Source organism: Acanthaster planci, linkage group LG14 (assembly GCF_054643075.1).
Source record: "Acanthaster planci isolate LZ-2023a linkage group LG14, COTS_SCS, whole genome shotgun sequence".
NCBI lineage: Eukaryota > Metazoa > Echinodermata > Asteroidea > Valvatida > Acanthasteridae > Acanthaster > Acanthaster planci.
Window position 1 is genome coordinate 1,287,667 of NC_141790.1, and position 23,058 is coordinate 1,310,724.

Consider the following 23,058-nt stretch of genomic DNA (forward strand, 5'->3'; position numbering starts at 1 on the left):
TGGTTTTTTTAAACCTAACAGTCCCAAATCCTCCAATTTCAATACGATTTTACATACACCCGAGGGGTTAGGGTTAATAGATCTAATTATCTTCCCTGATCGGTTATATTTTTCGTGAATTTTGTAAAGCAGAGTGTTGACATGGTTGATGTGTCAATTTCTCTTTCCTGTCTCTATTTCAGATTGTTTGAGTAATAAATGAGACACTGTAGGTAGTATGAAAACTCAACTCACTTTCTTTCATTTTGTTGTCTTTCTGGAATTCACCGAGGGTGACTCGGGTGAAATTTATGCCTGCTATCTGTTCAATGAAGTGAGAAATATCTCAAATGGATTTAAATAAAAGAGTAATCCAGCACAGCTGTCAAATTGATTTTTGGATTTTCTGGCAGAACCGGAACCATAAAGCCACAGGTTGCTTAATCGTTAGTATTATTTGCATACGATTATTTTTTTTGTGGCTTCACAAACGGCTGAATATTGCAAGAAACCTTTCAGTCAAATGAAACAAAAAAAAAACATTTCTAAATGAAATGAAGAGTCCGTGAAAGAAACAGAGGTTTTAAACACTGGTCAAAAATAGCCACTGTGACCGGAGACTGGACAGATCCTATGCCACCTCACTGCCATGGGAAAGGACACATGTAAACAAAGCCTGACCTCATTATTTTGACCCTACAGTCACAGAGGTCTCACGTAGCCAATCTTTGACATGCCTGGTCATCATTAGACCTTGCCAGTGCATTTTGCCAAATTATATGTACTTTGCCAGCTGAAGAATGGGGAAAGCACATGCACACATGGTGTACATGTGTATATGATGAAGTTTGCTGCCAGGTTAAACATCTGTATGCACTTTTTTCAAAGCCCAATAGCAGTTTGCTTTCACTGTCGCATGTGAGCCTTGAAGAGCTACCCCATACATTTTTGGGAAACTTCCACCGGTTTCAAGGTTTTTTTAAGTCCCTTGATCCTCTACAAACAAACTTATTAATTGCTCTTGCCAGAGTGTTGACAGCTCTGACCTCTGTCCTTCACCACCATTCTGTGAGTGTACTGTGTTCAGCCCCTGATGAAGTATCATCCTGATGTCTGTGGAATTGATAGGGTAGTGTTGGCAATTTGCTGGTAGTTGTGTCTGCCATAAATGTACTGTACCTTTGTTATGTGTACCGAACAACCAGTGATGCACGCATGATTTCCTCCGAGCCTGAGCCTTGGTCTTTGTGACAAAATAGAGGTAGATGTATGCTGCCCGGCAGCATCCATGCTGATAATAGAGTGGGGAATTTCTGCAGGTTAGGGACGTGTTGTTATTATGGACTGATAAATGTACATGTCGAGGTTCTTTTGAGGGCCACGGGCTGGTGAACATCCGGAGGGCCACGGGCTGGTGAACATCCATACAGTTACTGTTGATTCAAGGGGGTACAACTGCATGTACATGTCTGTCCCACGCTGCCAACCTTTCAAATCGGTTCTTTGAGCCTACCTGTTCACCTTTTGATAAAATGTTCAGGGTGCTATCCCGTTTATCTCCTATCTGGACTTCAAGTTGAAGCTGTTGAAGACTTTTTAAGCAAGTGCAGTGAAATAGAGAGAAACAAGAGGACATGAGTGGGCTCAGAAAGGGTGCTGTACAAGAATTGATCAACTAAAAGAATTTCAAAATGCTTTGAAATGTAGGATTTTTAATTTTCTGAGATTTTTTTCAAATTCGCCTCATTACTATAGGGAAAACTCATCTGAATTGGAACCCACCACGTAAGGGAATGAAATCGAAAATATCCGGGCTTTCAACTTGTGACCTCTGACCCTTGTGTCATATCCATTTATATGTGTGGGTGATGCCTGACCTAAGATTCTTTATCAAGGGTCGTCAGGGAATCTTTGGGCAGGCAACCAGACTAGAAGGGTGTCAGCAAAGAGGGCATATGGCGCCACCGCAAACTCATCTTCGTCCCCCTGCCTCTAGGGGTCCTGACTATACATCAGCTGGCCCGATGGGGTGGGATGCAACGGATCTCTGCTCTCCAGTACCACGAGGCGAGGGAGGGACTGCGGCAGTAGCTGCAGGAGTTTGTGCACGACACGCTGATCTATGTGGAGGGTGCTGGCAGGGAAACTCTTGCGGCCCCGGATGTGATACGCGCCCTAAGGCTGAAGGGGCCTAGCCTGTACGAGTATGACAGTTAGGCTGGATATAGTGGATACATACATATTCATTTAAGCACATAGTTATCCATACAGCATGCATGTTCAAATGCACTGTGCAATAGAGACACGTTAACTACAGCAGGGGTATGAACATTCAGCTTCTGAGCCAATTTCACCTTTTTTTTTGTTTAGATGTTGGCCCTGACTTTCAGCTTTTAGTGCACCTGCTGTGTACAAACTGTGGGGACTTCTTACATTTCAGCTTGTTGATACATATAGCTGTTTTCAGCTTTAATTCAAGTGGCCACTCACACCCCTGTTACAGTCGTGGTTGTGCTGAAAGGCATATAATGAAAATTCAGGCAGCCACTAAAAGCCCACATCTGGCCCGAGTACAGGGGCAAAAGATCAAAAGTGCTGGAGGAATGAAAACCTGGAGAAGAACCCTCATGGCATAGGAGAGAACCAAGTATAACTCTATTCACATAATATGGCCCAGGCGGGGAATCAAATCCGAGACCACAGCAGTGAGAGGCTTGCACACCACCCACCAGCCACCCTGTGCCACCCATTTGAGCAGCCCCCTCTCTGAGTGATCAGATTCTACAGAGATAAACCCCCATTGTAAAGTTTCGGTCACGTGATTTATCTCCCAGGGTACCTGAAATCCAACTATCTGCTTAACCTCTGAAAGCGATACTGTGAAAAAAACAACCCTGGATGGATGAGAGCTGATTGGACCATCCCTTTGGCAAAGACCCAAACCTGTTATCTGATGTCACAACATCTGGACTTATATAACGAGGCTCACTGTCATAAGCTCAGCTATGGACTGGATTGACAAATATTTTCTGTATTTTTGATTATTTAATACCGGACAGAACCAAATCTTCAAGATTTTTCTGGGACTGGCTGATTTACTTCTGATGTACAAATCAACCTCAGACTGATTAAGTGCAAAAGGTTCTTCAAATGTTTTGCACATATTTGAGTTTGACATTGTAAAATTCTGCTTAAGATATGGAGGGCTGAACAGCTTTATGCAGGGCCAACAGCATCTTTCAAAATGCCTGGAAGCATTACTTACAAGGGTCCAAGACATGAATTTTTACTTGGAGTACATGCAAGCCTGGGTAACTTTCTATTCCCCTTCCACATGTATCAAGACTCTTATGTGTGATCTTACTAAAAAGTACTTTTATTAAAATAAATTCCCCATGCTTTTCCCTGTTGCTGCAGTGTCATTTCAGGAAGACGCTGTCCATTTTATGAGGTTTATCCGTTCAAAACATGAGCTCAGAATGTGCTGCTTGAAAATGTACAGTCTGAATATTTCAAGGCAACTTGGCCCACTGGCCTATTGCTTTGTACAATGACACAAAAACTACACTTTGGAAACCGCATGTACATCAAAACAAGGAGCTGTTTCTCTTTCTGGTGTGGAACTCATATTGTGGAATCTAGTCAAGCCTGCTTTTATAATAAACGTCACAGAAATTGAAAAGCAAAATAAATTATGAGATCTCAGGGAAATTTCTTTCTTGATTCCACTCGTAACATTTAGCATAGACCCCAGTGCCTTAAACCTTTTTTTTTTTTTTCATTTATAATTTTGCTTTTTTTCAAAGGCATGCAACCCTGACAAAAATTAGAACTTCATAACCATTTTGTGTCTAAACAGTGCATTTTGGTCAATGCAACCGCATACTTTCCATCCGGTATAAGGGTAAACAACATATTTCACTTCACAGCTCTAATGCAACCTCATGTAAGCCAAATTTTCATGTCCGTGGTGACTGCCTAGCTCCCGTGGCAGCTTTGTCAATAAATTCATTAAACACAGTCCCATCAATTGCCTTCTTAAACGTATGAACTGGCCTGGTGATGACATCAGGCAAAGGGCTCTTGCGTCCCTGTCAAGACAGGAATCAAATTGATGCACTAATTGCTTTTCCTGGAGAGGTCAAGGGCAGTGTGCATACCTACACATTATTAAAATTGCGACTAAACTACTTGCATGGTGCAACGCACCAGTAGGCTACAGAGGTCAGACAGGTTTCATTTACTTGTTTACATCCCAATGGTACTGATTTGCATACAATACCCACTGTACACAATAACTATTGAAACCTTGGTCGGGAAAATAAGCTACAGTTTACTGTGCTTCTGCGAATAACTGAAGATTTCCCTAGCCACATTTCTTTTGTTAACACTGCAAAATTCATAGCCTAATTTACTCAAAATACCCAGTCTTTCTAAAAGGTCATGAAGTTATGTGCTGCAGATCAGACTTTTTTGACAAGGTACGTAGTCTTGTTTCAAGTCATTCGGAAACTGACAGAATATTCCACAAAAGTAGTAATTTTTGAGAATTTGGGAGAATGCATGTTACCAGTATGTGGAAATTGTGGATTTCTTTACACGTGCACTTAGTTTCCCTGGCATTTCTAAGACTGAGATTTTCAGAAAATTACCTTTTTTTCACCCTTTAGAAATTCAAACAAAACCTGTCCTTGAGACAGGTGGCAAGGTGAGGCTATGCATGGTGTAAAGATCACAGGAAATGAGCCCTGTTCTCGTGACAACCATTCAGCAAAGAGTGACTGTGCAGTGTCTAGGGTTATTGGAATGAAACTTCATCTGTTTTTGTTTTTGTGGGTTTTTTTGGGGGGGGGTTTCTCCTTTCTCCCGTTCAAGAACCAAAACTTGAATCACAATTTCAGGGATTTAAAAATAACGGCTTCCCCCCTCCATGTATTGCAAAATTCAGTTCAGAAACTATGTGAAACTCCTACCAGTAACCAAATCACACTTCATTACTGCATGGATAAATAGGCTTCACCAATAATCCTTTATTAATCCTAATTTGCAAATTTGCCCAAATCAAAACAACTGACGAGAAACAAAATCAAGGCGTTTCAAAAATGAAAGTAGATGTACATGTATAACTGTATGAAGGAAAAAAATATAAACTGTAAAAACTACAATCAATGGAAAACACTCTGCCACACATGGACTAAAAGCTAATCAAAAATATACCAAGATTTACAAGCAGCTACATTGGCTTGCAAAGCATACAAAGGGTGAACTTGAACATTTTATCAGTGTAAAACACTAAGGAAAGGAAAGCTCATTTGGGAGCTATTTAAAGTTTTGTGCACAAAATAACCATACCAAACCTGATCATTTTTCTATTCAATTACTTATAACTAATTATCAAAAATTAGAATACATCCTATACAACAGTCATTTTGCTCTGTAGACTTGGAATGATGTGTTTAACAACTATCAAATACATGTAACTGCAGGTTTCCTCTAAATTACAAACACCACTAAATTTCCTCCAATTTATACAGCTGTACATGTTTGTTTCTCCTTTTATAATTTTATGTTGGTTATTTATTTTTAATCAATTTTGTTTTCTTGTCTGTTTTTTCCTGTTATTTGGGCTTGTTTTAAATGTTTAGTTTTTAACTGTTGCTGTTTTAACATGCAACCACCAATGAACTGAATCAAATCAAATTGTACCGGAACCCTAAACTCCCTCATTAATGAACTGCTGAGCCCATTTTGAAAACTGCACCTAATTAGAGATTACGGTGTTCCTCAATGCTTTAATCAATTTAAAGGGAACAATTTTCAAGGTAATTGACAAGCAGTAAAGTGATCTAAAATTAAGACACTAATTCAAGGCAACACAGAGTATGTGATATTCCGCATAGTGATATTCTGCAAAGGATATTCTGCACAGTTATATTGCGCACTTCATATTCTGCATGCATGCAGAATTCTGTGTGATTTGCAGTTTCCCTCAACTTCTAACACAAATTATTCAAAGTGTAAACCTAATTTCCTATTTATAAAAATGTATTCAATCTTTTTTAATTCTTGGGTGTAATTTCTCACCTACGTGTGTCAGAAAGTCAGTTCAGAAGGACCTTCACAAATGAGCTTGAAGGAAGCTGGCAAACTGGTTTACGAACAACAACCACTGGATATTCCACATAGTGATATTCCACATGCTACTCTGCAATTCATATTCAAGATGGCTAATTTACATCATGTCCATTAACTTAAACATATTTTACATTCTATGCTCTTCAATGAGCAACAGTCAACTGTACATTCAAACAGACTTTTTAAACATACAGGTGAGCTACGTGTATATTACAGTGTGCCCATTCATTAAAAAGATCACTAATCAGAATTTGCGTCTTGACTCAGTGGAATAGGGTATTTATGAAATATCGGATTTGATATCCGTTGCTCTTTCCATGTCTTGGCAAGCTACACGTATCTTTTGAAAATATAATTTATTCAGCAAAGGCGTCCCCCGCAAATAACTTAAGTGGGCCATTCTATAAATTAGGGGTCCCATTTTGTGTGTGTCCCTATCACTCCTGACGTATGATTTTGTAAGTTCAGAATGTATAAAATGTTCCAAATCCAAGAGTAATGCATTAATGCAAATTACACGTACCTGCCAAACAAATAGAAATAGTTTGAAATCAATTTCAGTGATATTTCCACGTCAAATGACACAGGCCAAGTGTAATGGGGACGCAAAAATGTCCAAACACTTTTTGACCCCGAATTTATAGCATGACACATGTCCTCTGTCTTGGAGCACACATACATGTACATGTAACTGTATAGGCGTGGGAATGTAACATGTACAATTATACATGAAACGGGGTATTACACATGGATGTATGACAGATTTCTGATTTGCATGTCATTTGTTCCTTGAACAGTTAAAGGGCATCATCCAGTCAAATCTCCCTGGTACTGTTAATCATTACAATATTCAATCTGGTTCTAATCTCAACTCTTGATTATCATATTCATAAATGTGTTTAAAACTACTAGAAATTTTCAGTAACATATTTCATCCTGTACATGCACATTTAATTAGTATGTTTTATTACTAAAGATACATCTTTTTTAATTTTTTTAATTTTTTTTGTTTTTTAATTTATTTTTTTCTTTTAATTCTTTTTTTTTCATTTTCTTTTTTTTCTTCATTTAAATTCTGGTGCAATCTTTTTTTGGGGGAGGGGGTATATTAAACACAAGTTACAAAGCAGAGCAATAATTTGACAGACAGCTAATTACAATCATGCACTAGCTGATGTACAACCAAGATCTTTGCACAAAGTCTAACACAAGGACTCAAGAAGAGATGGAAAGACTGGCGACCTGTGGAATGAGGAACAGACAGGAGAGGCCGAGGCATCAAGTTTCTGAAAAGAAATTTGTGTATTTTGTTGTATTTTTAATCGTGCCGATTTTCCAACTGCGGTGTAATATCTCGCACTTTCTTTATATCATGCAGTCATCGTCGATTAATAGGTGGGAAAATTATTCTGTTTTACTTCCCACTTCAAGACCTGCCGCATAATCTTTTTGGCCTCTCGCTCTCCACTCCTCATACCACCAACCACAAAACCGGAGTACTTCTCGTCTGTGGCCTCGCCAGCGAAGTAAACTCGACCAACTCGGGTCTGCAGCCGCTGCAGGGTTTTGCTGGGGATGCCGTCGCGGACGGGGGCAGAGTAGGCCCCCATCTGGAGGGGGTCGTTGAGCCAGCCCGACAGCTGGATCTCGGTCGGGTCAGGCACCACCTGCGCCCCGTACATGCCCCTCAGGACAGCGACTACTTCCTCCCTGGTGGTGTCCAACGGTTGACTCTCCACACGCTGGGCCTCGGCACCCACCAAGAAGCCTACCAGGATGTTGTTGCCCGACGGGAGCAGGCCCTTGGCCTCCATGTTGATGAAGAACGGATAGTAGCCCTTGCGTTGGCTCACGTGCAAAATCATCTCCTGATCATCCCAGAACTTGCGGGGAAACTTGAGGAAGATCTTGGTGAAGGCCCCCATGGGGGTGTGGTTGAGGGCGGCAGTTTTCCAAGGGGGCAGCGGCGGGGTGAACGCTACCAGGCCATTCTGCAGCACGCCCAGACTGAAAGTGAGCAGCACGGCATCTGCCCGGAAGACAGAGCCGTCTACGCACATTACGCAAACCTTTTCAATCTGCGACTGGTCGATTGAGACAACCCTACTATTCAACAGGAGAAGATTCTTTTGAACCAGATTGGCAACCACGTCAGAGAAAATGGTTTTGAAGCCTCGCTGGTCAGTAACGAATCCCGAATTACCCAAACGATCCCAATGCCCGACATCAACCGAGGCTTCCTCTGGTGGGACCGTGTACTCAAATTCAAAGATGTACCACTCAACAGTCTTTCGGAGGGCATCCGACGAACTGAACCAATCCCTCTCTGCCATAAAATCCCGCATGGTCAGATTGCTCTGTGGGGTACTGGCTGCAAACTCGCCAGCCTCGACCAGGATGTCACAGAGCTCGCTGGCCTGCTCCTCCATCTCCCACTGGGGAATGACCTCCCCGTCTTCGCTCCGGACCACCACTCCTCGCTGGCTGTAGTCCCCTCGCTGGCACTCCAGCCCCACCTTCTCTGCAATCTTGGCCATGGGGCCCTCGATAGGCTGCAGCCAGTTGGCCCCTTTCTCCACGCGGACCCCGCCAAATTCCACATCATGGACGCGCCCTCCGACATGACCCGCGCCCTCCAGCACCAAAAACCGGTCAAAACCCCGCTTCAAGAAAGTGCTGGCCGCACACAGCCCCGCCGCACCTGCCCCAAGGATCAGCACATCCACATCCGTCACCATTCCACTCTGTCCTTCCTCCACAAGTTTCCCCGCGTTTTTCTGGTTCATTTTTATCCAATGGCATCAACAGAAGTTCATCTAGCTGATTCACGCAAAAAAATCATGCAACACTAAACAAGCAAGCCAATATGGAAAATCCTAGTTACTCATGGCTAAAATGGAGTGTTTATTGTTAGATATATTTCTTAATGGGAGAATCAACTCCCTGGTAGTTCTGAGTATCACTTGGCTTGCCATGGTCTTTTCTATGTTCACGAAGTAATACTTAGGCAGCCTTGATATCGAAAATTGTCTCTTGTTCATGTGCAGCCTGCACACAAGCTGCTGTTTCCACAAATCTTGTCGGCTCCGGAAGTTGCGCATTTCTTGTCCGCTCTCGCAAAGTTCAAAACTGAAAATACCAATATCAGCTCACGCTTACGACCCACGGGGGGTAGCAGAAATACATGATGAATGAGAACACGGAGAAACTGAAAAAAAAACCAAGGTCTGGTGGAACAAGTTGTGCTGAGATGCACTTCTTCCTGTCGCACCTCCGTAGGGTGAGAATGCGTTATTCAATGTGTCTGGAATTCTGGCAACAAAAGGAGTAAATAGGTATTTTTTAACAAAAATGGAGGGCATTAGCTTGAGGTATGTTTCATTGGCTTGGCTGGTCTGTTTGGTTTTTTTTTGTTTGTGTTTTTCTGCTTTTAAAAGATTCAGCATTGGTGTTGAGAACACTTGAAAATGTAAAACTCTCTCATTAAATGTTGGAGTCACTTTAAAACAACAACAGCAGAATATTGTTCATTTTGAGGATGAAAATACAAGTCACGAGCTGGGGTTGGAACCAAGGGTGAAAAAGTTCTCTCTCACTCTTACAAGACACATGCACTATCCTCTAGACCATACATACATGTATCTTAGAATCATGATGGTTTTACACCTTTTATACGCCTACTCACATGTGCGTGCAAAGAGGATGTTGTCTACATGTTTAGTATGTCAGGCAATCCTAAGCTTCCCTCATTTTATAAGTTTTGTCCAACACGTTCAAACTGTGAACCCAAATGTGCTCACTGGAAAAAGTTTCGGAGAAAGATTTGTTCACTGGCTTCTGAAAATTTACTTAGCCCAAGGCATGTACAGTTGAAGAAAATAGAACGTTTGAGAAAAGAGAAATGTTCAAATGTTAAAAGAGGCGAATTGGAGAGTCCTATACTCGGACAGGACATGCTGGAGGTATGCATGCAATATTCGTCCCTAAATATGTTTTAACAGGCAGAATTTACACAATTTTTTTTCTACAAGAAGTAAGAAACTACAAAAGCTCAATTGTGCCAAATAAGTATATATTTACAGCCTGACACTAATTTGTTTTAACGAATTACTAATTTGAAATAAAATTACTAATTCGTAATTATGAATTCAAAATTATGAATTATGAATTTGAAAAACCGAATACACAGATCAACAAAGCCCCTAGATACAGATGGTGTTGTTCATTTCTCCATATCAAACAGATACGTCAGGCACTAGGCGACCATAGCCATGGGAATCAGAGATGTATGCGATTAGGGGAGCACCTACTCAAATGGGCCAGAAATATGTCTGCCGAGCTCATTAATAAAAGTTTTATATTATATTTTATTTTATATTAGAGAGTCCTGAGAGCCATGAAATTGGGGAATTGAAGAATATGGCACTGAACCTCTGCCCGGACTCTGGGCTTCCAATTCTGAGCAATTTGGATGCAGTCGGGTCTGAAAGTGGCACTATTTAGCCATTTTGCAGAGGGATGCACTTTCAAAATGGCTACTTTTCCGCGGAGAAATTTCCTTTATTTTAGGGGTGGTCTGCTTCAGGTGAGAATTTCTTAAAAATTTATTGGTAAACTCACTAAAAATCGAAAGAAAATTGAAAGACATGTCAAACATGATTTTGCTACCCAACTTGGACATCTGTGAGTTGGATTTGAAACATAATTTTGAAATGCAAGGATTTATCATTGGGAATTTATGGTTCACCCTTAGAAGTATGAAGCATGTATGCCTCGAATCACATGGGAACCCACGCAAAAAAAGTGCCATCTGGAGGCTCAAGTAATTCGTTATTTCGAATTAGTAACTCCTTATTTCTGATCAGTAATTTTTGTTATTTCGGATTAGTAATTCGTTATTTAGGGTAAGTAATTCCTTAGAACGAATTAGTACGTGTCAGGCTGAAACTTTATTTCAATATTATACTTGATTATCACGATTGGGCTTTCATATCATAGAAACGTACATACCTACGCTGAATAATACAACTACCAGAAGACGAGCATTGAAAACACGCAATTGTGTACTGGGTGATGTCTCCTTCATGCGAACAAGAAAAATATGAAAGTGAAAACAGCTCACGCACCTTGGTTTTCGAACTCGTTCCTCAAAAGTACTGAAGACTAAGACAACTGCAGCAGGTTTCACTGCTCGGCAACCGCTAAGCAAATCTCCCTCAAATCTGTGTAGGGTGCAAACGGCAGCAGTCCTCTGACAGATAAGACAGATTAATAAGCAGACGACTCCAGCGACTGCGTCACAAATAACCGTTTCACAACACGTAAAAATAACCACCCAGATCAGCTGACTACCAAAACAAGAAGCTGCGCGCGCAGCTCTTTGTTTACCCTCCACGCCCGGCCCATGCCCGTCACATTTTGCAAGAGCCACTGCAGTAGGCTGCATCCGAATCTCTTGTATAGAGCTAGGTCTAGTTCTTCGCTCCATTGGAAACGCGTAGAGACGCATAGACAATAGACCTAGCCGTAGCTCTATCTGGAAGTCCGTTCCGGACACGGCCGTAGACTTGCACCAGTCCTCTGGTATCCTGAAAAACACTAAGCCCGACTACTGGCCACCGACTACTGGCAGGCTATCCGCCTTGAGCAGAAGCACCCCCTCATCGGTTGAAAAAGAGCCATGCTCGTCGGGGAGCGTTCATTTTCCTGGTAGCGACACCTCCGTAACGTGTGCATTCATAGTTGTTTGTGAACCAGTGAAGTGCAATTTCCACCTTGGGAGCCCCCGTTCAGTACTAGGAAAACTGCGCCTACTCTTGGTCCACTGGGCTCATGGTTTAATTGGCAGCGTACAAAAGCCCTGTAATGCCATGAAGTATATAATTATTGTTTCCAAAAAGTGAAGTATACTTCGGGGGGGGGTAGTTTTTATGAAGTTCAATTTTTTTTCAAGTTCGTTTCACGATATACATTTTTCCAAAGGTCGTTTGTGCGATTCTCAGCTGAGTTCGTTCGATGAGATCTATTCATCGTTTCTTAGTTATATCCCCCCAAAATACGTTTTCCGTCTTGTATTTTGATCATAATTATTATATTCGCGCCATATCGTCAAACCTCTCTGCAACTCAGTAGAATGCATACATGCATCTCATGAGGATACTACATTCATATGTTTTAACTGTTCTTCTGTGATCGGCCAATTTGTTCTCTAAGGCTTGATATTGATAAATATATATGTGTGTATTATTTAGATTACGTCACGTTTTCTTTGCAGTGTGTGAACAAATGCGTCCAGTTGTGCTTGAGTGAAATGGGGCTTAATGTTTAAAGAGATTGGCACAAGACGAATTCGATTTCTGAATGCCGCAACTCTGCGCCGCCTTGATTGGACGAATTCAAACTGCAATGGCGAATATTCTCAACGTTATCTTTAAATGCGTAGACCAAATTTTGGAATTTTTAGTTAAGGAGAACTTGATTTTGGCAACGGCCAGCGAAGTGTTGTTCCAAACAAGGGAGCCTCCGTTGCCCAGCATCTGTCTATTCAGCTCTGTCGTTGCTAAAAAAAATAAATAAATAACGCCCTGTCTTGGTCCCGCTTAGGGCAGATTTTCATTACCATCACAATACATCGCGGTCATGATAGCACGATTGTGACGTCACAGGACGGGAATCGGAGGAAAAAGGTCTAATGCCCGTATTTAAGGGCACCCAATAGTTGGATTTCACATTAGCGTCGTCTGCGCATATCCGCATCGAAACCGAGGCTCTCTGTGTTGAACTTCCTCGCGCGCCCGCGGAGTTGACACAGTACATGCAGTATCCGGTTCGTAAGTGTGATACCACTTCAGTTTAAACCACGCCCACTGCACAAGATGCACGGCCATCGCAGGTACGTTCGTTCGCGGTAAATTGCCATTATTTTTTCCTTTGATTTCACGTGTCGAGTCATTCTGAAAGATTCTTCAACAAAAACTTGCAGCCTGAAAAGTCTGAATTTAACATACCTTTATGTATTTTGTGTCTTGACTTCTTACTTTCAATCGTCTGATCGTATTAGGAATTGAAGCTGACACATCCAGCCTCGTTTTCAAACGCGGAAGTGCGCAGATCGACGCTAAAAGCGTCGTATTGGGATCCCTCTATAGGCCCTACAAGAACTTTATAGAAACGGGTACATGCGTGGTTCCTCAAATACGCACAAACGCTCTGGCCTGCCTATAAAACTCTAATAAATATAAAAGGCCTCCCCGATGATTTGTGCCAGGTTTAAATGAAAAATAGCATTTGTAGATATTGGGTACATCGTTATTTGGTGTAAAGAGGTTCTCTTCACGGAGCAATGTGTCTGAGAAGAAATACACACCGCGGATCAGATCCACAACACAGCACGACACAACATGTTATTAAGCAGAACTGTTGGGTTGCTGATTCGGCTGTCATTTTATGCTAGTAGAGAAAGCAAGAGAGCCTCCCGCTTGATGGCGTGTCATTCACATAGTAGAAGAGTTCGGGCGGGTAGACAGTCAGGGAGTCCTGCCTCTAATACTGGACCTCTTCCTAACTCTGTAATGTGATGTTGATTAATAAAGGTTATGAATAAACGCATACTTATGAGCGCAAATAGTGTAAGTAGCTGGAAGTGCCAGTAAGCCAAAAATATTAACAGTCAGGGAGAACATTTAATGTTGACAACCATAGTTTGTGTATTTGAATGTGTATTTTTGTGCTTTATTGTGCACAATAATGTAGCGTTCAGTCTTTACATGACAACATTCTGTGCAGTATTAAAGGTTAATACTGGTTTTGTTATCTACTTTATATGAAGAGCGAAAGGATCTCTGAAATGGCCGATCGTTAGACCGTGGGTTCGAATCCCAGGGGTGGCTTTTTATTTTCCATTCCGTGCTCCCGGTCAGTAGCTATAAGAGACTCCAATTCGCCCCCCGTCAAATACCAGGAGTACCTTAGCCGAGCGGGTGAGTTCTTCTGCTGGGACTGTCCGCGAAGTCCAGGTGAGCGCCTTAGCATAGGTTGGAGACGCATGGCCGACTCGGCGGCAAGGGCTTAGGGGCTTGTCTCGTTCCTCCCTTGCATGGTCGCTCGAACCCTTTTGGGGGTTAAATGGATGGGCAGGGAGGAAGTGCGGTGGGCCGGGAACCCCAAGACCCCAGAAGATTCCTATATGGAAGCCGGTAACTGCGATTCCTTGCGAATTTCAGGAGTCCGTGCACCTGAACGCTTGGTCAACACCGCATAACTTTTGGATTTTTCCCACATCAGATTTTTTTCATTTCCCTGCAGCGCAGAACCCACAAGGCAATTTTCTCGGTATGAGTATAGTGTCCTGAAGGATTGATACTAATTTATTTTTTTCTACATTCTTGATTTCCTAACTTTCCGACTTTGAAACAGATCCCAACCGTGTTCGAGTCCATTTCTTCTGAGAGATCTCAGTATGAAAGCTGTGAGGTGTATAGCAAACGTTTATTATTCAACAGTAACAGATCCAGGGATGGCACAGGAAGGCGGCACTCGCTCCCCTGTTTTACTGATGGAAATAAATTTTATTTTTTTATAATGACAAATTTAAAGTTTGTTTGCTTTCAACTGCAGAATAATTTCATATATTTTTAAGAGAAATTCTCACAAAAGAGACGTCCCGTGTCTTCGTGGGCATGGGTCACCCAACGGTGCAACAAAGGTGTTACAACTGATACTCTTTCTCGTGAATGGTTGGTCGTTCACTTGCCAGACAGGTCTGGCCGACAAAGAAGGAAAAGTGATGAAATAAACTCAAAAGAAACGAACTTTCCCCAGTTGCTGGGATTTCAACAACAGAAAATGACATCCAGAATGCAACGGATGTCAACATCAGTAAAGCTTTTCCTTTTACCCCATTCTCGCCGCAAGAGAGGCACAAACTCCCTTCTGTTTTCCCCGGCCCCCACGATAACCCACGTTACATTTAATCTTGATCTGACTAAGCTTAATGTTGTCATTTTAGTTAATCTGTGCCATATCATTTCTCAAAAGTTGCTTAAAATCAAACACAAATACAGACCATTCTATATTCCCCTTTTTGCTGTGCATGAAAACGGCATGATGGATAAAGTCTTTGGAGTACCCGTAAAACTTGAAGTCGCAAAACTCATTTCAACCAAGACTAGTAATTCGGATTTCTCCTCATCATCAGTGTACAGGGGCTTGGTTGTGCCCCATATAGGAATGAAAGCGCAAGAATTGGCAGTTATTCATTGAGCTATGTATAACTCTATGCAGTTATCATTCAAAGCTGTGGATGAACCTGTAAGTGTATTTTCAAATTGTATCTTTTTACATGGTTTGAACGTGGTTTGAAACTCGCTACTTTTGTCCTGAAGAAAATGCAAAAAAAACAAAACAAAAAAAAAGAGTACTGCAGATACAAAGCTCCCTCGGAAGATAGGTTTTTTCTGAGAAGACGATAAGATGGCCTTCGGTGTGGTTGAGGGGTGTACCACCGTGAAAAAAAATAGAGGCGTGTGGTTGTAATTATCCCAGCCAAAACATTGACCGGACCTCCTTCCCCCATCTCCGATCGGATCAATGTTGTGCCTCATGGGTCATGGTCTGTGCAACCTGGGGAGGGCGTGGCTAGGATTGTTTGAGATCATACGCGCCTGCTTTTGTGTATGCGGGGAAGACCCTGGATATCATCGATAGGACTAAACAATACAGGGACTTTAGAATGTCAAATTTGTTAATTTATCTATGCTGTGCCGAGACAAAGTTGCGTTTCTTCTTCGCCGAACAGGCCGCGTCGCACGTCCGCAAATAAATACAGCGTGCTCGCACGATCTCTAAGGATTCCATATCTGAAGGCGCCTTTCCATATGTTTCGTTTTGGGTGCGTTGCGTACACGATGCGTTAATGCGTTTGACTTACACGGACGCAAAAATCGACCCATTAACATAACATCAAACGTGTGCGTTGCGTTCAGCCGTCAAAATCTCCCTGTATTTTTTCGGGCAGACCAGTCTGGACCGTGATGGAGCCATCTATTAATATTAAGGAGGTCCGCTGAAGGCAAAGGAAGACGGGCAGTGAAAGAGTCCAAATGTAACTGTTTCAATTACGCAGAGTTTTATTTATATACACGTCAAGTTTTGAGGGTTCAAATATCTAGGTTTGATTACAATCAATTACAGTTTACCAAAATCTGTTGTTATTCCTTAATTTTCTTTACATGAAATTCCATATTCCCCGAATTCCCCGAATGACAGACCAGTGTGCAACCGTTGCCTTGGCCTTTGAGACAGCACTCTGTGGTACCCACACTGGAAAGGAATATGTAACTCGCGCGATCACTGCACTTTCTTCGCGGGTATTTGTTATCCATTTCTAAGGGGCTGGGCGGCGTGCCAAATAAACTATGGTGACTCCTAAAACACGCTTCCCTACAAGAATATCAAATTATTCTGCAGTTGAAAGCAAACATTTTTTTTAATTATAATAAATGAAAATGTATTTCCATCAATGAAATAGGTAGTCGAGTGCCGCCCAACTATGCCGGTCCTGGATCTGTTACTGTTGAATCATCAATAATAAACATTCACTGTATACGCACCTCATGGCTTTTTATACTGAAATCACTGAGAAGAAATGGGCCCGAACACGGTTGGGATCGGTTTCATTGTCCAGAATTTAGGAAATCAAGATTGTATATAAAAATAAATCAGTATCAATCCTTTAGGGCACTATATTCATACCTAGAAAATTGCCTTGTGGGTTCTGAGCCCATCAGGGGAAAAAATGTGGAGAGGGAAAAATCCAAAAGTTATGCGGTGTTGACCAAGCATTCAGGCGCACGGACTCCTGAAATTCGCAAGGAATCGCAGTTACCGGCTTCCATATAGGACTCTTCTGGGTCTCGGGTTCCCGGCCCACCGCACTTCCTCCCTGCCCATCCATTTAACCCCAAAAGGGTTTGAGCGACCATGCAAGGGAGGAACGAGACAAGCCCCTAAGCCCTGGCCGCCGAGTCGGCCATACGTCTCGAACCTGTACTAAGGTGCTCACCTGGACTTCGCGGACAGTGCCAGCCGAAGAGCTTACCCGTTAGGCTAAGGTACTGCTGGTATTTGACGGGGTGAATTAGAGTCCCTTATAGCTACTGACCGGGAGCACGCGTTGGAAAATAAAAAAGCCACCACTGGGATTCGAACCCACCCTCTGATGATTTGATAACCGCAAGCTTAACCACTTGGCCATTTAAGAGATATTGCTTTCGCCGTTCATAGGAGAAAACAAAATCAGTAACCTTACTGTACAGAATGTTGCTGTGTAAAGACTGAGTGATACCGACGCTGCAATTGTGCATCATAAAGCAAAAATACACATTCAAACACACGAACAATAATTGTCAACATTAATGTTTTCCCTGACTGCCTGTTCGAACTCTTGTGAATAAAACGTCATTCGCTTGGGGGCGGGGGGCTCTCGTGTTCTTTCACTCGGCCTGGAAATCAATTTTGATTGAGTAGGTGTTTGCGCAATTGCTTGCAGCCAAGTTTCAAAGTGGTTTACATTTCAATTTATACAAGTTTTATTATTTCTATTTTAAGCATTTGGAATGTAAAATCTGTTCTATATTAATATTTTTTTATAAATGAGCTGAACATCTTTCCAGATTCACAATTTGGTTTTAGACGTGAGGCTCCAAATCTGACGAACATTCTTTGACTTGTTTAAAAAGTAACTTAAGTGACAGAAGCCAGTATGTTTCATGTATAGGTGCAATTCTAAAATTAGCAATATGTCTGATAAGACGACAGTTTGCTGATTCGTTGATGATATAACTTTATTATAAAACTGACAAAAATGTTGACTTGGCTATTCAGAACCTTAGTGTTGAGCTCCAAAATTTTAACTACATGGCTTTTAGCCAAAAAATTGTGTTCTTATCTCAAATTATTTTATATTTTGTGCTAGTCAGTGCAAGTAAATTCGGTCTGTTCTTTGAAGTCTGAATAGCACCTATCTATGTCAGGCGAGGACACAATTCTTGGGAATACGTATTGACGAGAATTTCACTTAGAAGTCTGACAGTTTATCAAAAGTGCAAAAAATACTAGCTTAATCTACCGTGTTAAAGACCAGCGGAGCCTCCGTTGTCAAGAAACTATACAGCGCAATCTTTTGGTCCAGCTCGAGGCCCACAAGGTATAATTCTCTATGGTGTACTGCCTTACACCTGCATCCATGTCTGTGCATGGTTTGCTTGTATACAATGTATGTCGTTCACCATTGACAAGTCTTCCAGTCCGTCTGTGGGCCGTGGAACACAGGCCTTTGCTTCATGCCGGGACATAGATGTTACCATTTTTTTGTAATGATTTTCATAATATTAATTTGTAATAAATGCATGGCTTCAGATTATAACCGTGATTCTTTCTGGTATTGGCAGCTTGAATAAATGTATAAATTGTAATGTAGCGTAGTTATGTTTTTCAACAACCGCAAACTTTGAAAACAATTCACTAGACAGAAGTTGTGGAATGACTAAAATTTAGCAAAGATGAAGCTGCTGTAAACGGCTCACTGACTGGAAAGAACTGAAATAAATCAATAAAAAATAGTGCGTCCTGAAACTTGACAAGTTCTTCTTCGAGGCTTAATTTAATCCCTTGTGGTTTGTCCTTTTGTCCATGCCCCACCTTTTCACGGTCTGGGCTGTTTGGGGGGATATCGACCTTCCCTTCCCCTTTGCACTTCTCCATTCAGCTCTGCTTGTATATATATATATATACATAGCATATCAAGTTCTGTAACCCAGTCATTTGCCTTTCAGCCTCTAAAGAACCTGCCAAGTTCGAAACGTCAGGATGCACTATTTTTGACCAGTCTTTGATTATTCAGAGGGAAGAAACTACTGTTGAAGGTTCTGGCATACGTTTTCTTTTAAGTTTGTTTTGATGTCCCGAGTGACCGGGTATTTGGAGGAACAAAAGCCCCTGCTAGGACACCTGTTATGTTGTTTGGGATCTTATGGAACATTGTTATTCCACTCATTTTCCTTCTCTGTGCAGGAGTGAGCCTTCCATAATTCCCGGGGACGTGCTGTCGGTGTTCTAGACAAACCTGACTGCATTCCTTTGGACTCGTCCAAGGTGATGAAGATTTGTTTTCAGGTTAGGATTCCGACAGGAAAAAGCATACTCTAACAGGACGAGCTAAGATGTATTTAGATCTGACAGGTTAATCTGCCAGTAAGTATACTTCAAGGAATAACATAAAGCAAATAAACACACACCTTGACCTCTTTTTCATTTTTTTTGCGTCACTTAATTTTTTATGGGTGCCTGTTTATCATTCGCAGCCCAGATAATGCCGCACCCCTAGGAGTGTTTAGGTATGCATGTATCTTTCCTTGCTACGTGTTTCGAATGTAACATTTATGCTAAATAAAACACTTAACAAGAAGGACCCTGATTGGGGTCATCAGAGAACCAATGCCTTACAGAAATGTATTCAGTTTGTTGAAAAAACATAATTATAAATTAAGTGCATTCTCGCAGAAATGTTCATTTTTGTAGTAACTGCCATTTAGGCCCGAATTCCAAATAAAGTAAATGTATTTATGAATTAAAATGCCACATTGAAAGGCTATTGTAATGCAACGAGTCCAACGTTATGCAGGTGCTATAATGGGGCGGGGCTTAATGGATCGGCCTAATAATGGCCGATGCCTCATGGACTAACAACAGCCCCCCCCCACTTCGGAAATCATTTTGCCGCCGTTCCATCTGTGCCAGCAACATCATAGATTATACAACGGGGAATATGCCTCTAACTTGAGTATATAATATATGAGCTATGAACCTTTGGCTGGGAAAGCTCATCTACCCCACTAGGACCAAGTAACTGATCTGAAAAAGGCACACCTCAAAACAGAAAAATGGCAAAATTGACAGACAGTACTAAAATATAAGTGTCCACTATAAAAAAAAAGTTTAAGCAATTTTATATATTCCATTGATAAAAAAACAGACAGTAAATAGTCCAATTTCTGCTGACATTCAATGCCCATTAAGAGAAATGTTGCCAAAGAATCAACACAGAAAATGCACAAGAGATATAACCAGCACTGATGTCAACACGAGATAAAAAAACAGTTTCCGGTGAAGACGACAAGTAATAAGGTTTGTGGACCATACTACTTGTTACCCTGCTGGTTAGAAACAGCAGCCAGTACCATGCGCATGGTGGCACTGATATCTTCCAAGGTATGCAGCATACTTTCTGACAGCTGCACCTGTTGACGCTGAACCTGCAGCTGTTCCATTTCTATGGCTAAGATAGAGGCCAAAACAGACTGCTTCGTGCATGAAGAACCACCTGGCTTGGAACATGTCTTTGAACGGGATGGAACATCTCCAACATGTGCATTCCCACAACCAGTTCGGCACAGATTATCGGCCCCGTTCTCACTGCCGTCATGAGCACCATGCTCCGGTTCACAAGGGAATCTCGTACTTCTGTCACAGCCAACTTGGCAGGAGCTGTTGAGTGCTGTAAAAATGTTGAAAGAGCAAAAAGAATGAGCTACGATGATAAAGTTATCAGATTCTTTCTTCTAGAGTCTCGGGCCAAGATGAAGGGCCTACAGACCAATCCGATTGGACGCCATAACTGCAGGTGGCACTGCAGTCACATGCACATTCTTCAGCTTGACGCGTGCGTGCATTTGCCTTACAAATCCCGGCACCCTATTGGTCAAGGAGGCACGTAACGCCCGCGCACCACTTGTCCACTAGCGTTGTGCCAGTGCAGTAATGTCTCTAATTCTGGGTGCCACATTACACTACAGACAATTATTTGAACAAAAGGGAGAATTATATTGCTTTATGGGTACAACAGTTTAGTCTGTCGGGATGATGATCATATAGGCCAAAATGACAATCCTTTTGCAAGAAACCAATAACGAGGATTCTACACCGAATATAGAGGAAAATGGGTGCTTCATCGTTTGTTAGGAGTCTGATTAATTCACAGGCAAATGTATAGAAATATATGCACATGAACTAGTTGCACTGCACATAACAGTCCTACCCATGATGAACAACCACGGCACTGCAGAGACAGCATGTTTGAGGGTTGTAAAGGAAAACGAACTCACCTGTGCCTTCAAACACAAAGCCATCGCTACTTTTCAGCGTGTGCAAACCAGCCTTGTTGACTGCCCGTACGTTGCCGTAGTAACGCAGTCCACTCTGCAGGTCCAGGCCAGTAAACTGGGCGAAAGACCCATTGGCTGAGAAGGTGTGGTCGGCAAACTGACGAATATCTTCCCCTGAAGAAAGAAAAACAAGACAGTCACTTTTTTGACAAGTACCTTACAGGCAAAACATTTTCAAATGAGGTCCTGTTACGCTTCACCCAACAATTCAAGAAAGTTTTCCAGAGTCTACCAAGGTACTTTTGAGTGAAATTTCACAGAGTCAGAAGGGTCAGTTTGTATTGTCACCCTCTAACTTACTGAGATACACCTAGTAATACTTACTGTACTCACATCCTACGTAGAAACAGAGGCATACCTGTGAGTTTTTTCACTTTGCCCGTTATTAGGCGCTGGGTACCGCAAGGTGTTCTCATGCATTTCCAAGGGACACATTTAGAGAAATTATGCCTGCTAAATTCACATCCTGTGTACTCACTTCCAGGACAGGTACTGAAGGACTTCCAGTATATATTCATCTCCGAGTCTATTGGGAGGTTCTGAGTGACACCCAGGAGAGAAGGTGCGCACTTGTCTCCCATACAGGTACATGAGTGTAACCTAGAAGTGGGTATACTCACCACCTGGAGAGGTACTAACACCTGGTAAAATGTGTCCTCACCACCAGGAAGGTACTGAGTGACACTTGGTAGTGAGTGCACTTTCCTCCTGGATGGGTTCTGAGCGACATACACCGGGTAGTGAGTGTACTCACCTCTGGATACGTACTGAGCAACACCTGGTAAACAATGCACTCACCTCCTGGAAAGGTACTGAGCGACACCTGGTAGTGGGACATTGCATCGTCGAGAAACACACCCTCCCAGGAAATACAAATTATGTCAGGATTTGTCAAGTGATCCGCGTCTTCGGTTGCATTGCAGGTTGCAAGATCTTTAATCTGAAAATGAAAGGTATTGCAGAAAATCAGATGATGCCAAAGACCTGAGGAAAATAAATTTCGGAGCTAAATATCAGTTCCTTACAAACTATAACTCCAAAACTGGTGAGGGCAAAGAATCACTATACCTGGAGAAAATTTACAGGCCTCTATGAAATCTCTCTTACCTTTGCGCCTCTGGCTGTTGAAATGCTGGGTGGTGTGACAACAGGGATGACGCCATCTGACCTGAACAAAGCGTAGGTGTTAGCATCATACCAGGCCCGGACAAACACGTGATACTTGACTCCCTTCTGCAGCTTGTGGTCTGATAGATACAATGCAAACGAGAGCGTTCCAAATATAAAGAGAGTACACAATAGATGGACACAGCAATACCATTTGTGTTGTAGCTTCACTTCCACTTCCACGATCAACTCTCAATCGGATCATTGTGTATGCACTCTGGGATAGTTTCCATCGGACTCAGTCAAAAGACGACAACAAACTCAAAGATATAGTTGGAAGAGCAGGTTTACACAAACGGCACGCGAAAAAAAGAAGATGGGGGAGACAAAGGGCTATGTAGTTTAAAAAGAAGAAAAAATGAGGAAGACGAAGACAAAAATGTGACTGGGACTCCACGATATTTTAGAACATGAATGAAAATAAACACTACTCAGCCCTCTCTTTTGCTCTTGATTGAGGATGCCCATAAAGTTTCCATCTACTCTAGTGAATTGTACATTCAGTTTGCAATATTCTTATTCAAGCGCTTTAATTTTGTGGATTTACTCATTGCAA

At 42.0% G+C, this 23,058-nt stretch overlaps 3 protein-coding genes across 4 annotated transcripts in view; 1 reads left to right on the forward strand and 2 right to left on the reverse strand.

Annotated features, from left to right (window-relative positions):
- The window catches only part of LOC147796734 (structural maintenance of chromosomes protein 4-like), a 178,299-nt gene that overhangs the window by 22,435 nt on the left and 132,806 nt on the right, over nucleotides 1–23,058 (forward strand). The window lies entirely within an intron of this gene.
- LOC147796735 (uncharacterized) lies at nucleotides 4,990–11,437 on the reverse strand. Of its 2 annotated transcripts, none has more exons than XM_087145832.1 (2): nucleotides 11,241–11,437; nucleotides 4,990–9,426 (listed from the first exon to the last, which is right to left on the reverse strand). In XM_087145832.1, the coding sequence occupies exon 2, from the start codon at nucleotides 8,898–8,900 to the stop codon at nucleotides 7,503–7,505; it is 1,398 nt and encodes a 465-aa protein (XP_087001958.1). In that variant the 5' UTR covers nucleotides 8,901–9,426; nucleotides 11,241–11,437; the 3' UTR covers nucleotides 4,990–7,502. The 2 variants fall into 2 exon arrangements, with proteins under 2 accessions (XP_087001958.1, XP_087001959.1); XM_087145833.1 differs by having other exon boundaries at nucleotides 11,125–11,437.
- Nucleotides 16,931–23,058, reverse strand: part of LOC147796736 (uncharacterized) — a 29,440-nt gene continuing 23,312 nt past the window's right edge. The window contains exons 10-13 of the mRNA XM_087145779.1: nucleotides 22,443–22,582; nucleotides 22,134–22,275; nucleotides 21,276–21,449; nucleotides 16,931–20,668 (exon numbers count right to left, since the gene is read on the reverse strand). Coding sequence (XP_087001905.1) covers nucleotides 20,313–20,668; nucleotides 21,276–21,449; nucleotides 22,134–22,275; nucleotides 22,443–22,582 — 812 coding nt within the window. The 3' untranslated portion in view covers nucleotides 16,931–20,312. The remainder of the gene's footprint in view (nucleotides 20,669–21,275; nucleotides 21,450–22,133; nucleotides 22,276–22,442; nucleotides 22,583–23,058) is intronic.

What these genes read in the sequence shown, in the direction of transcription:
- LOC147796735 (XM_087145832.1), bottom strand. Translation starts at nt 8,900, where the DNA reads ATGAACCAGAAAAACGCGGGGAAACTTGTGGAGGAAGGACAGAGTGGA.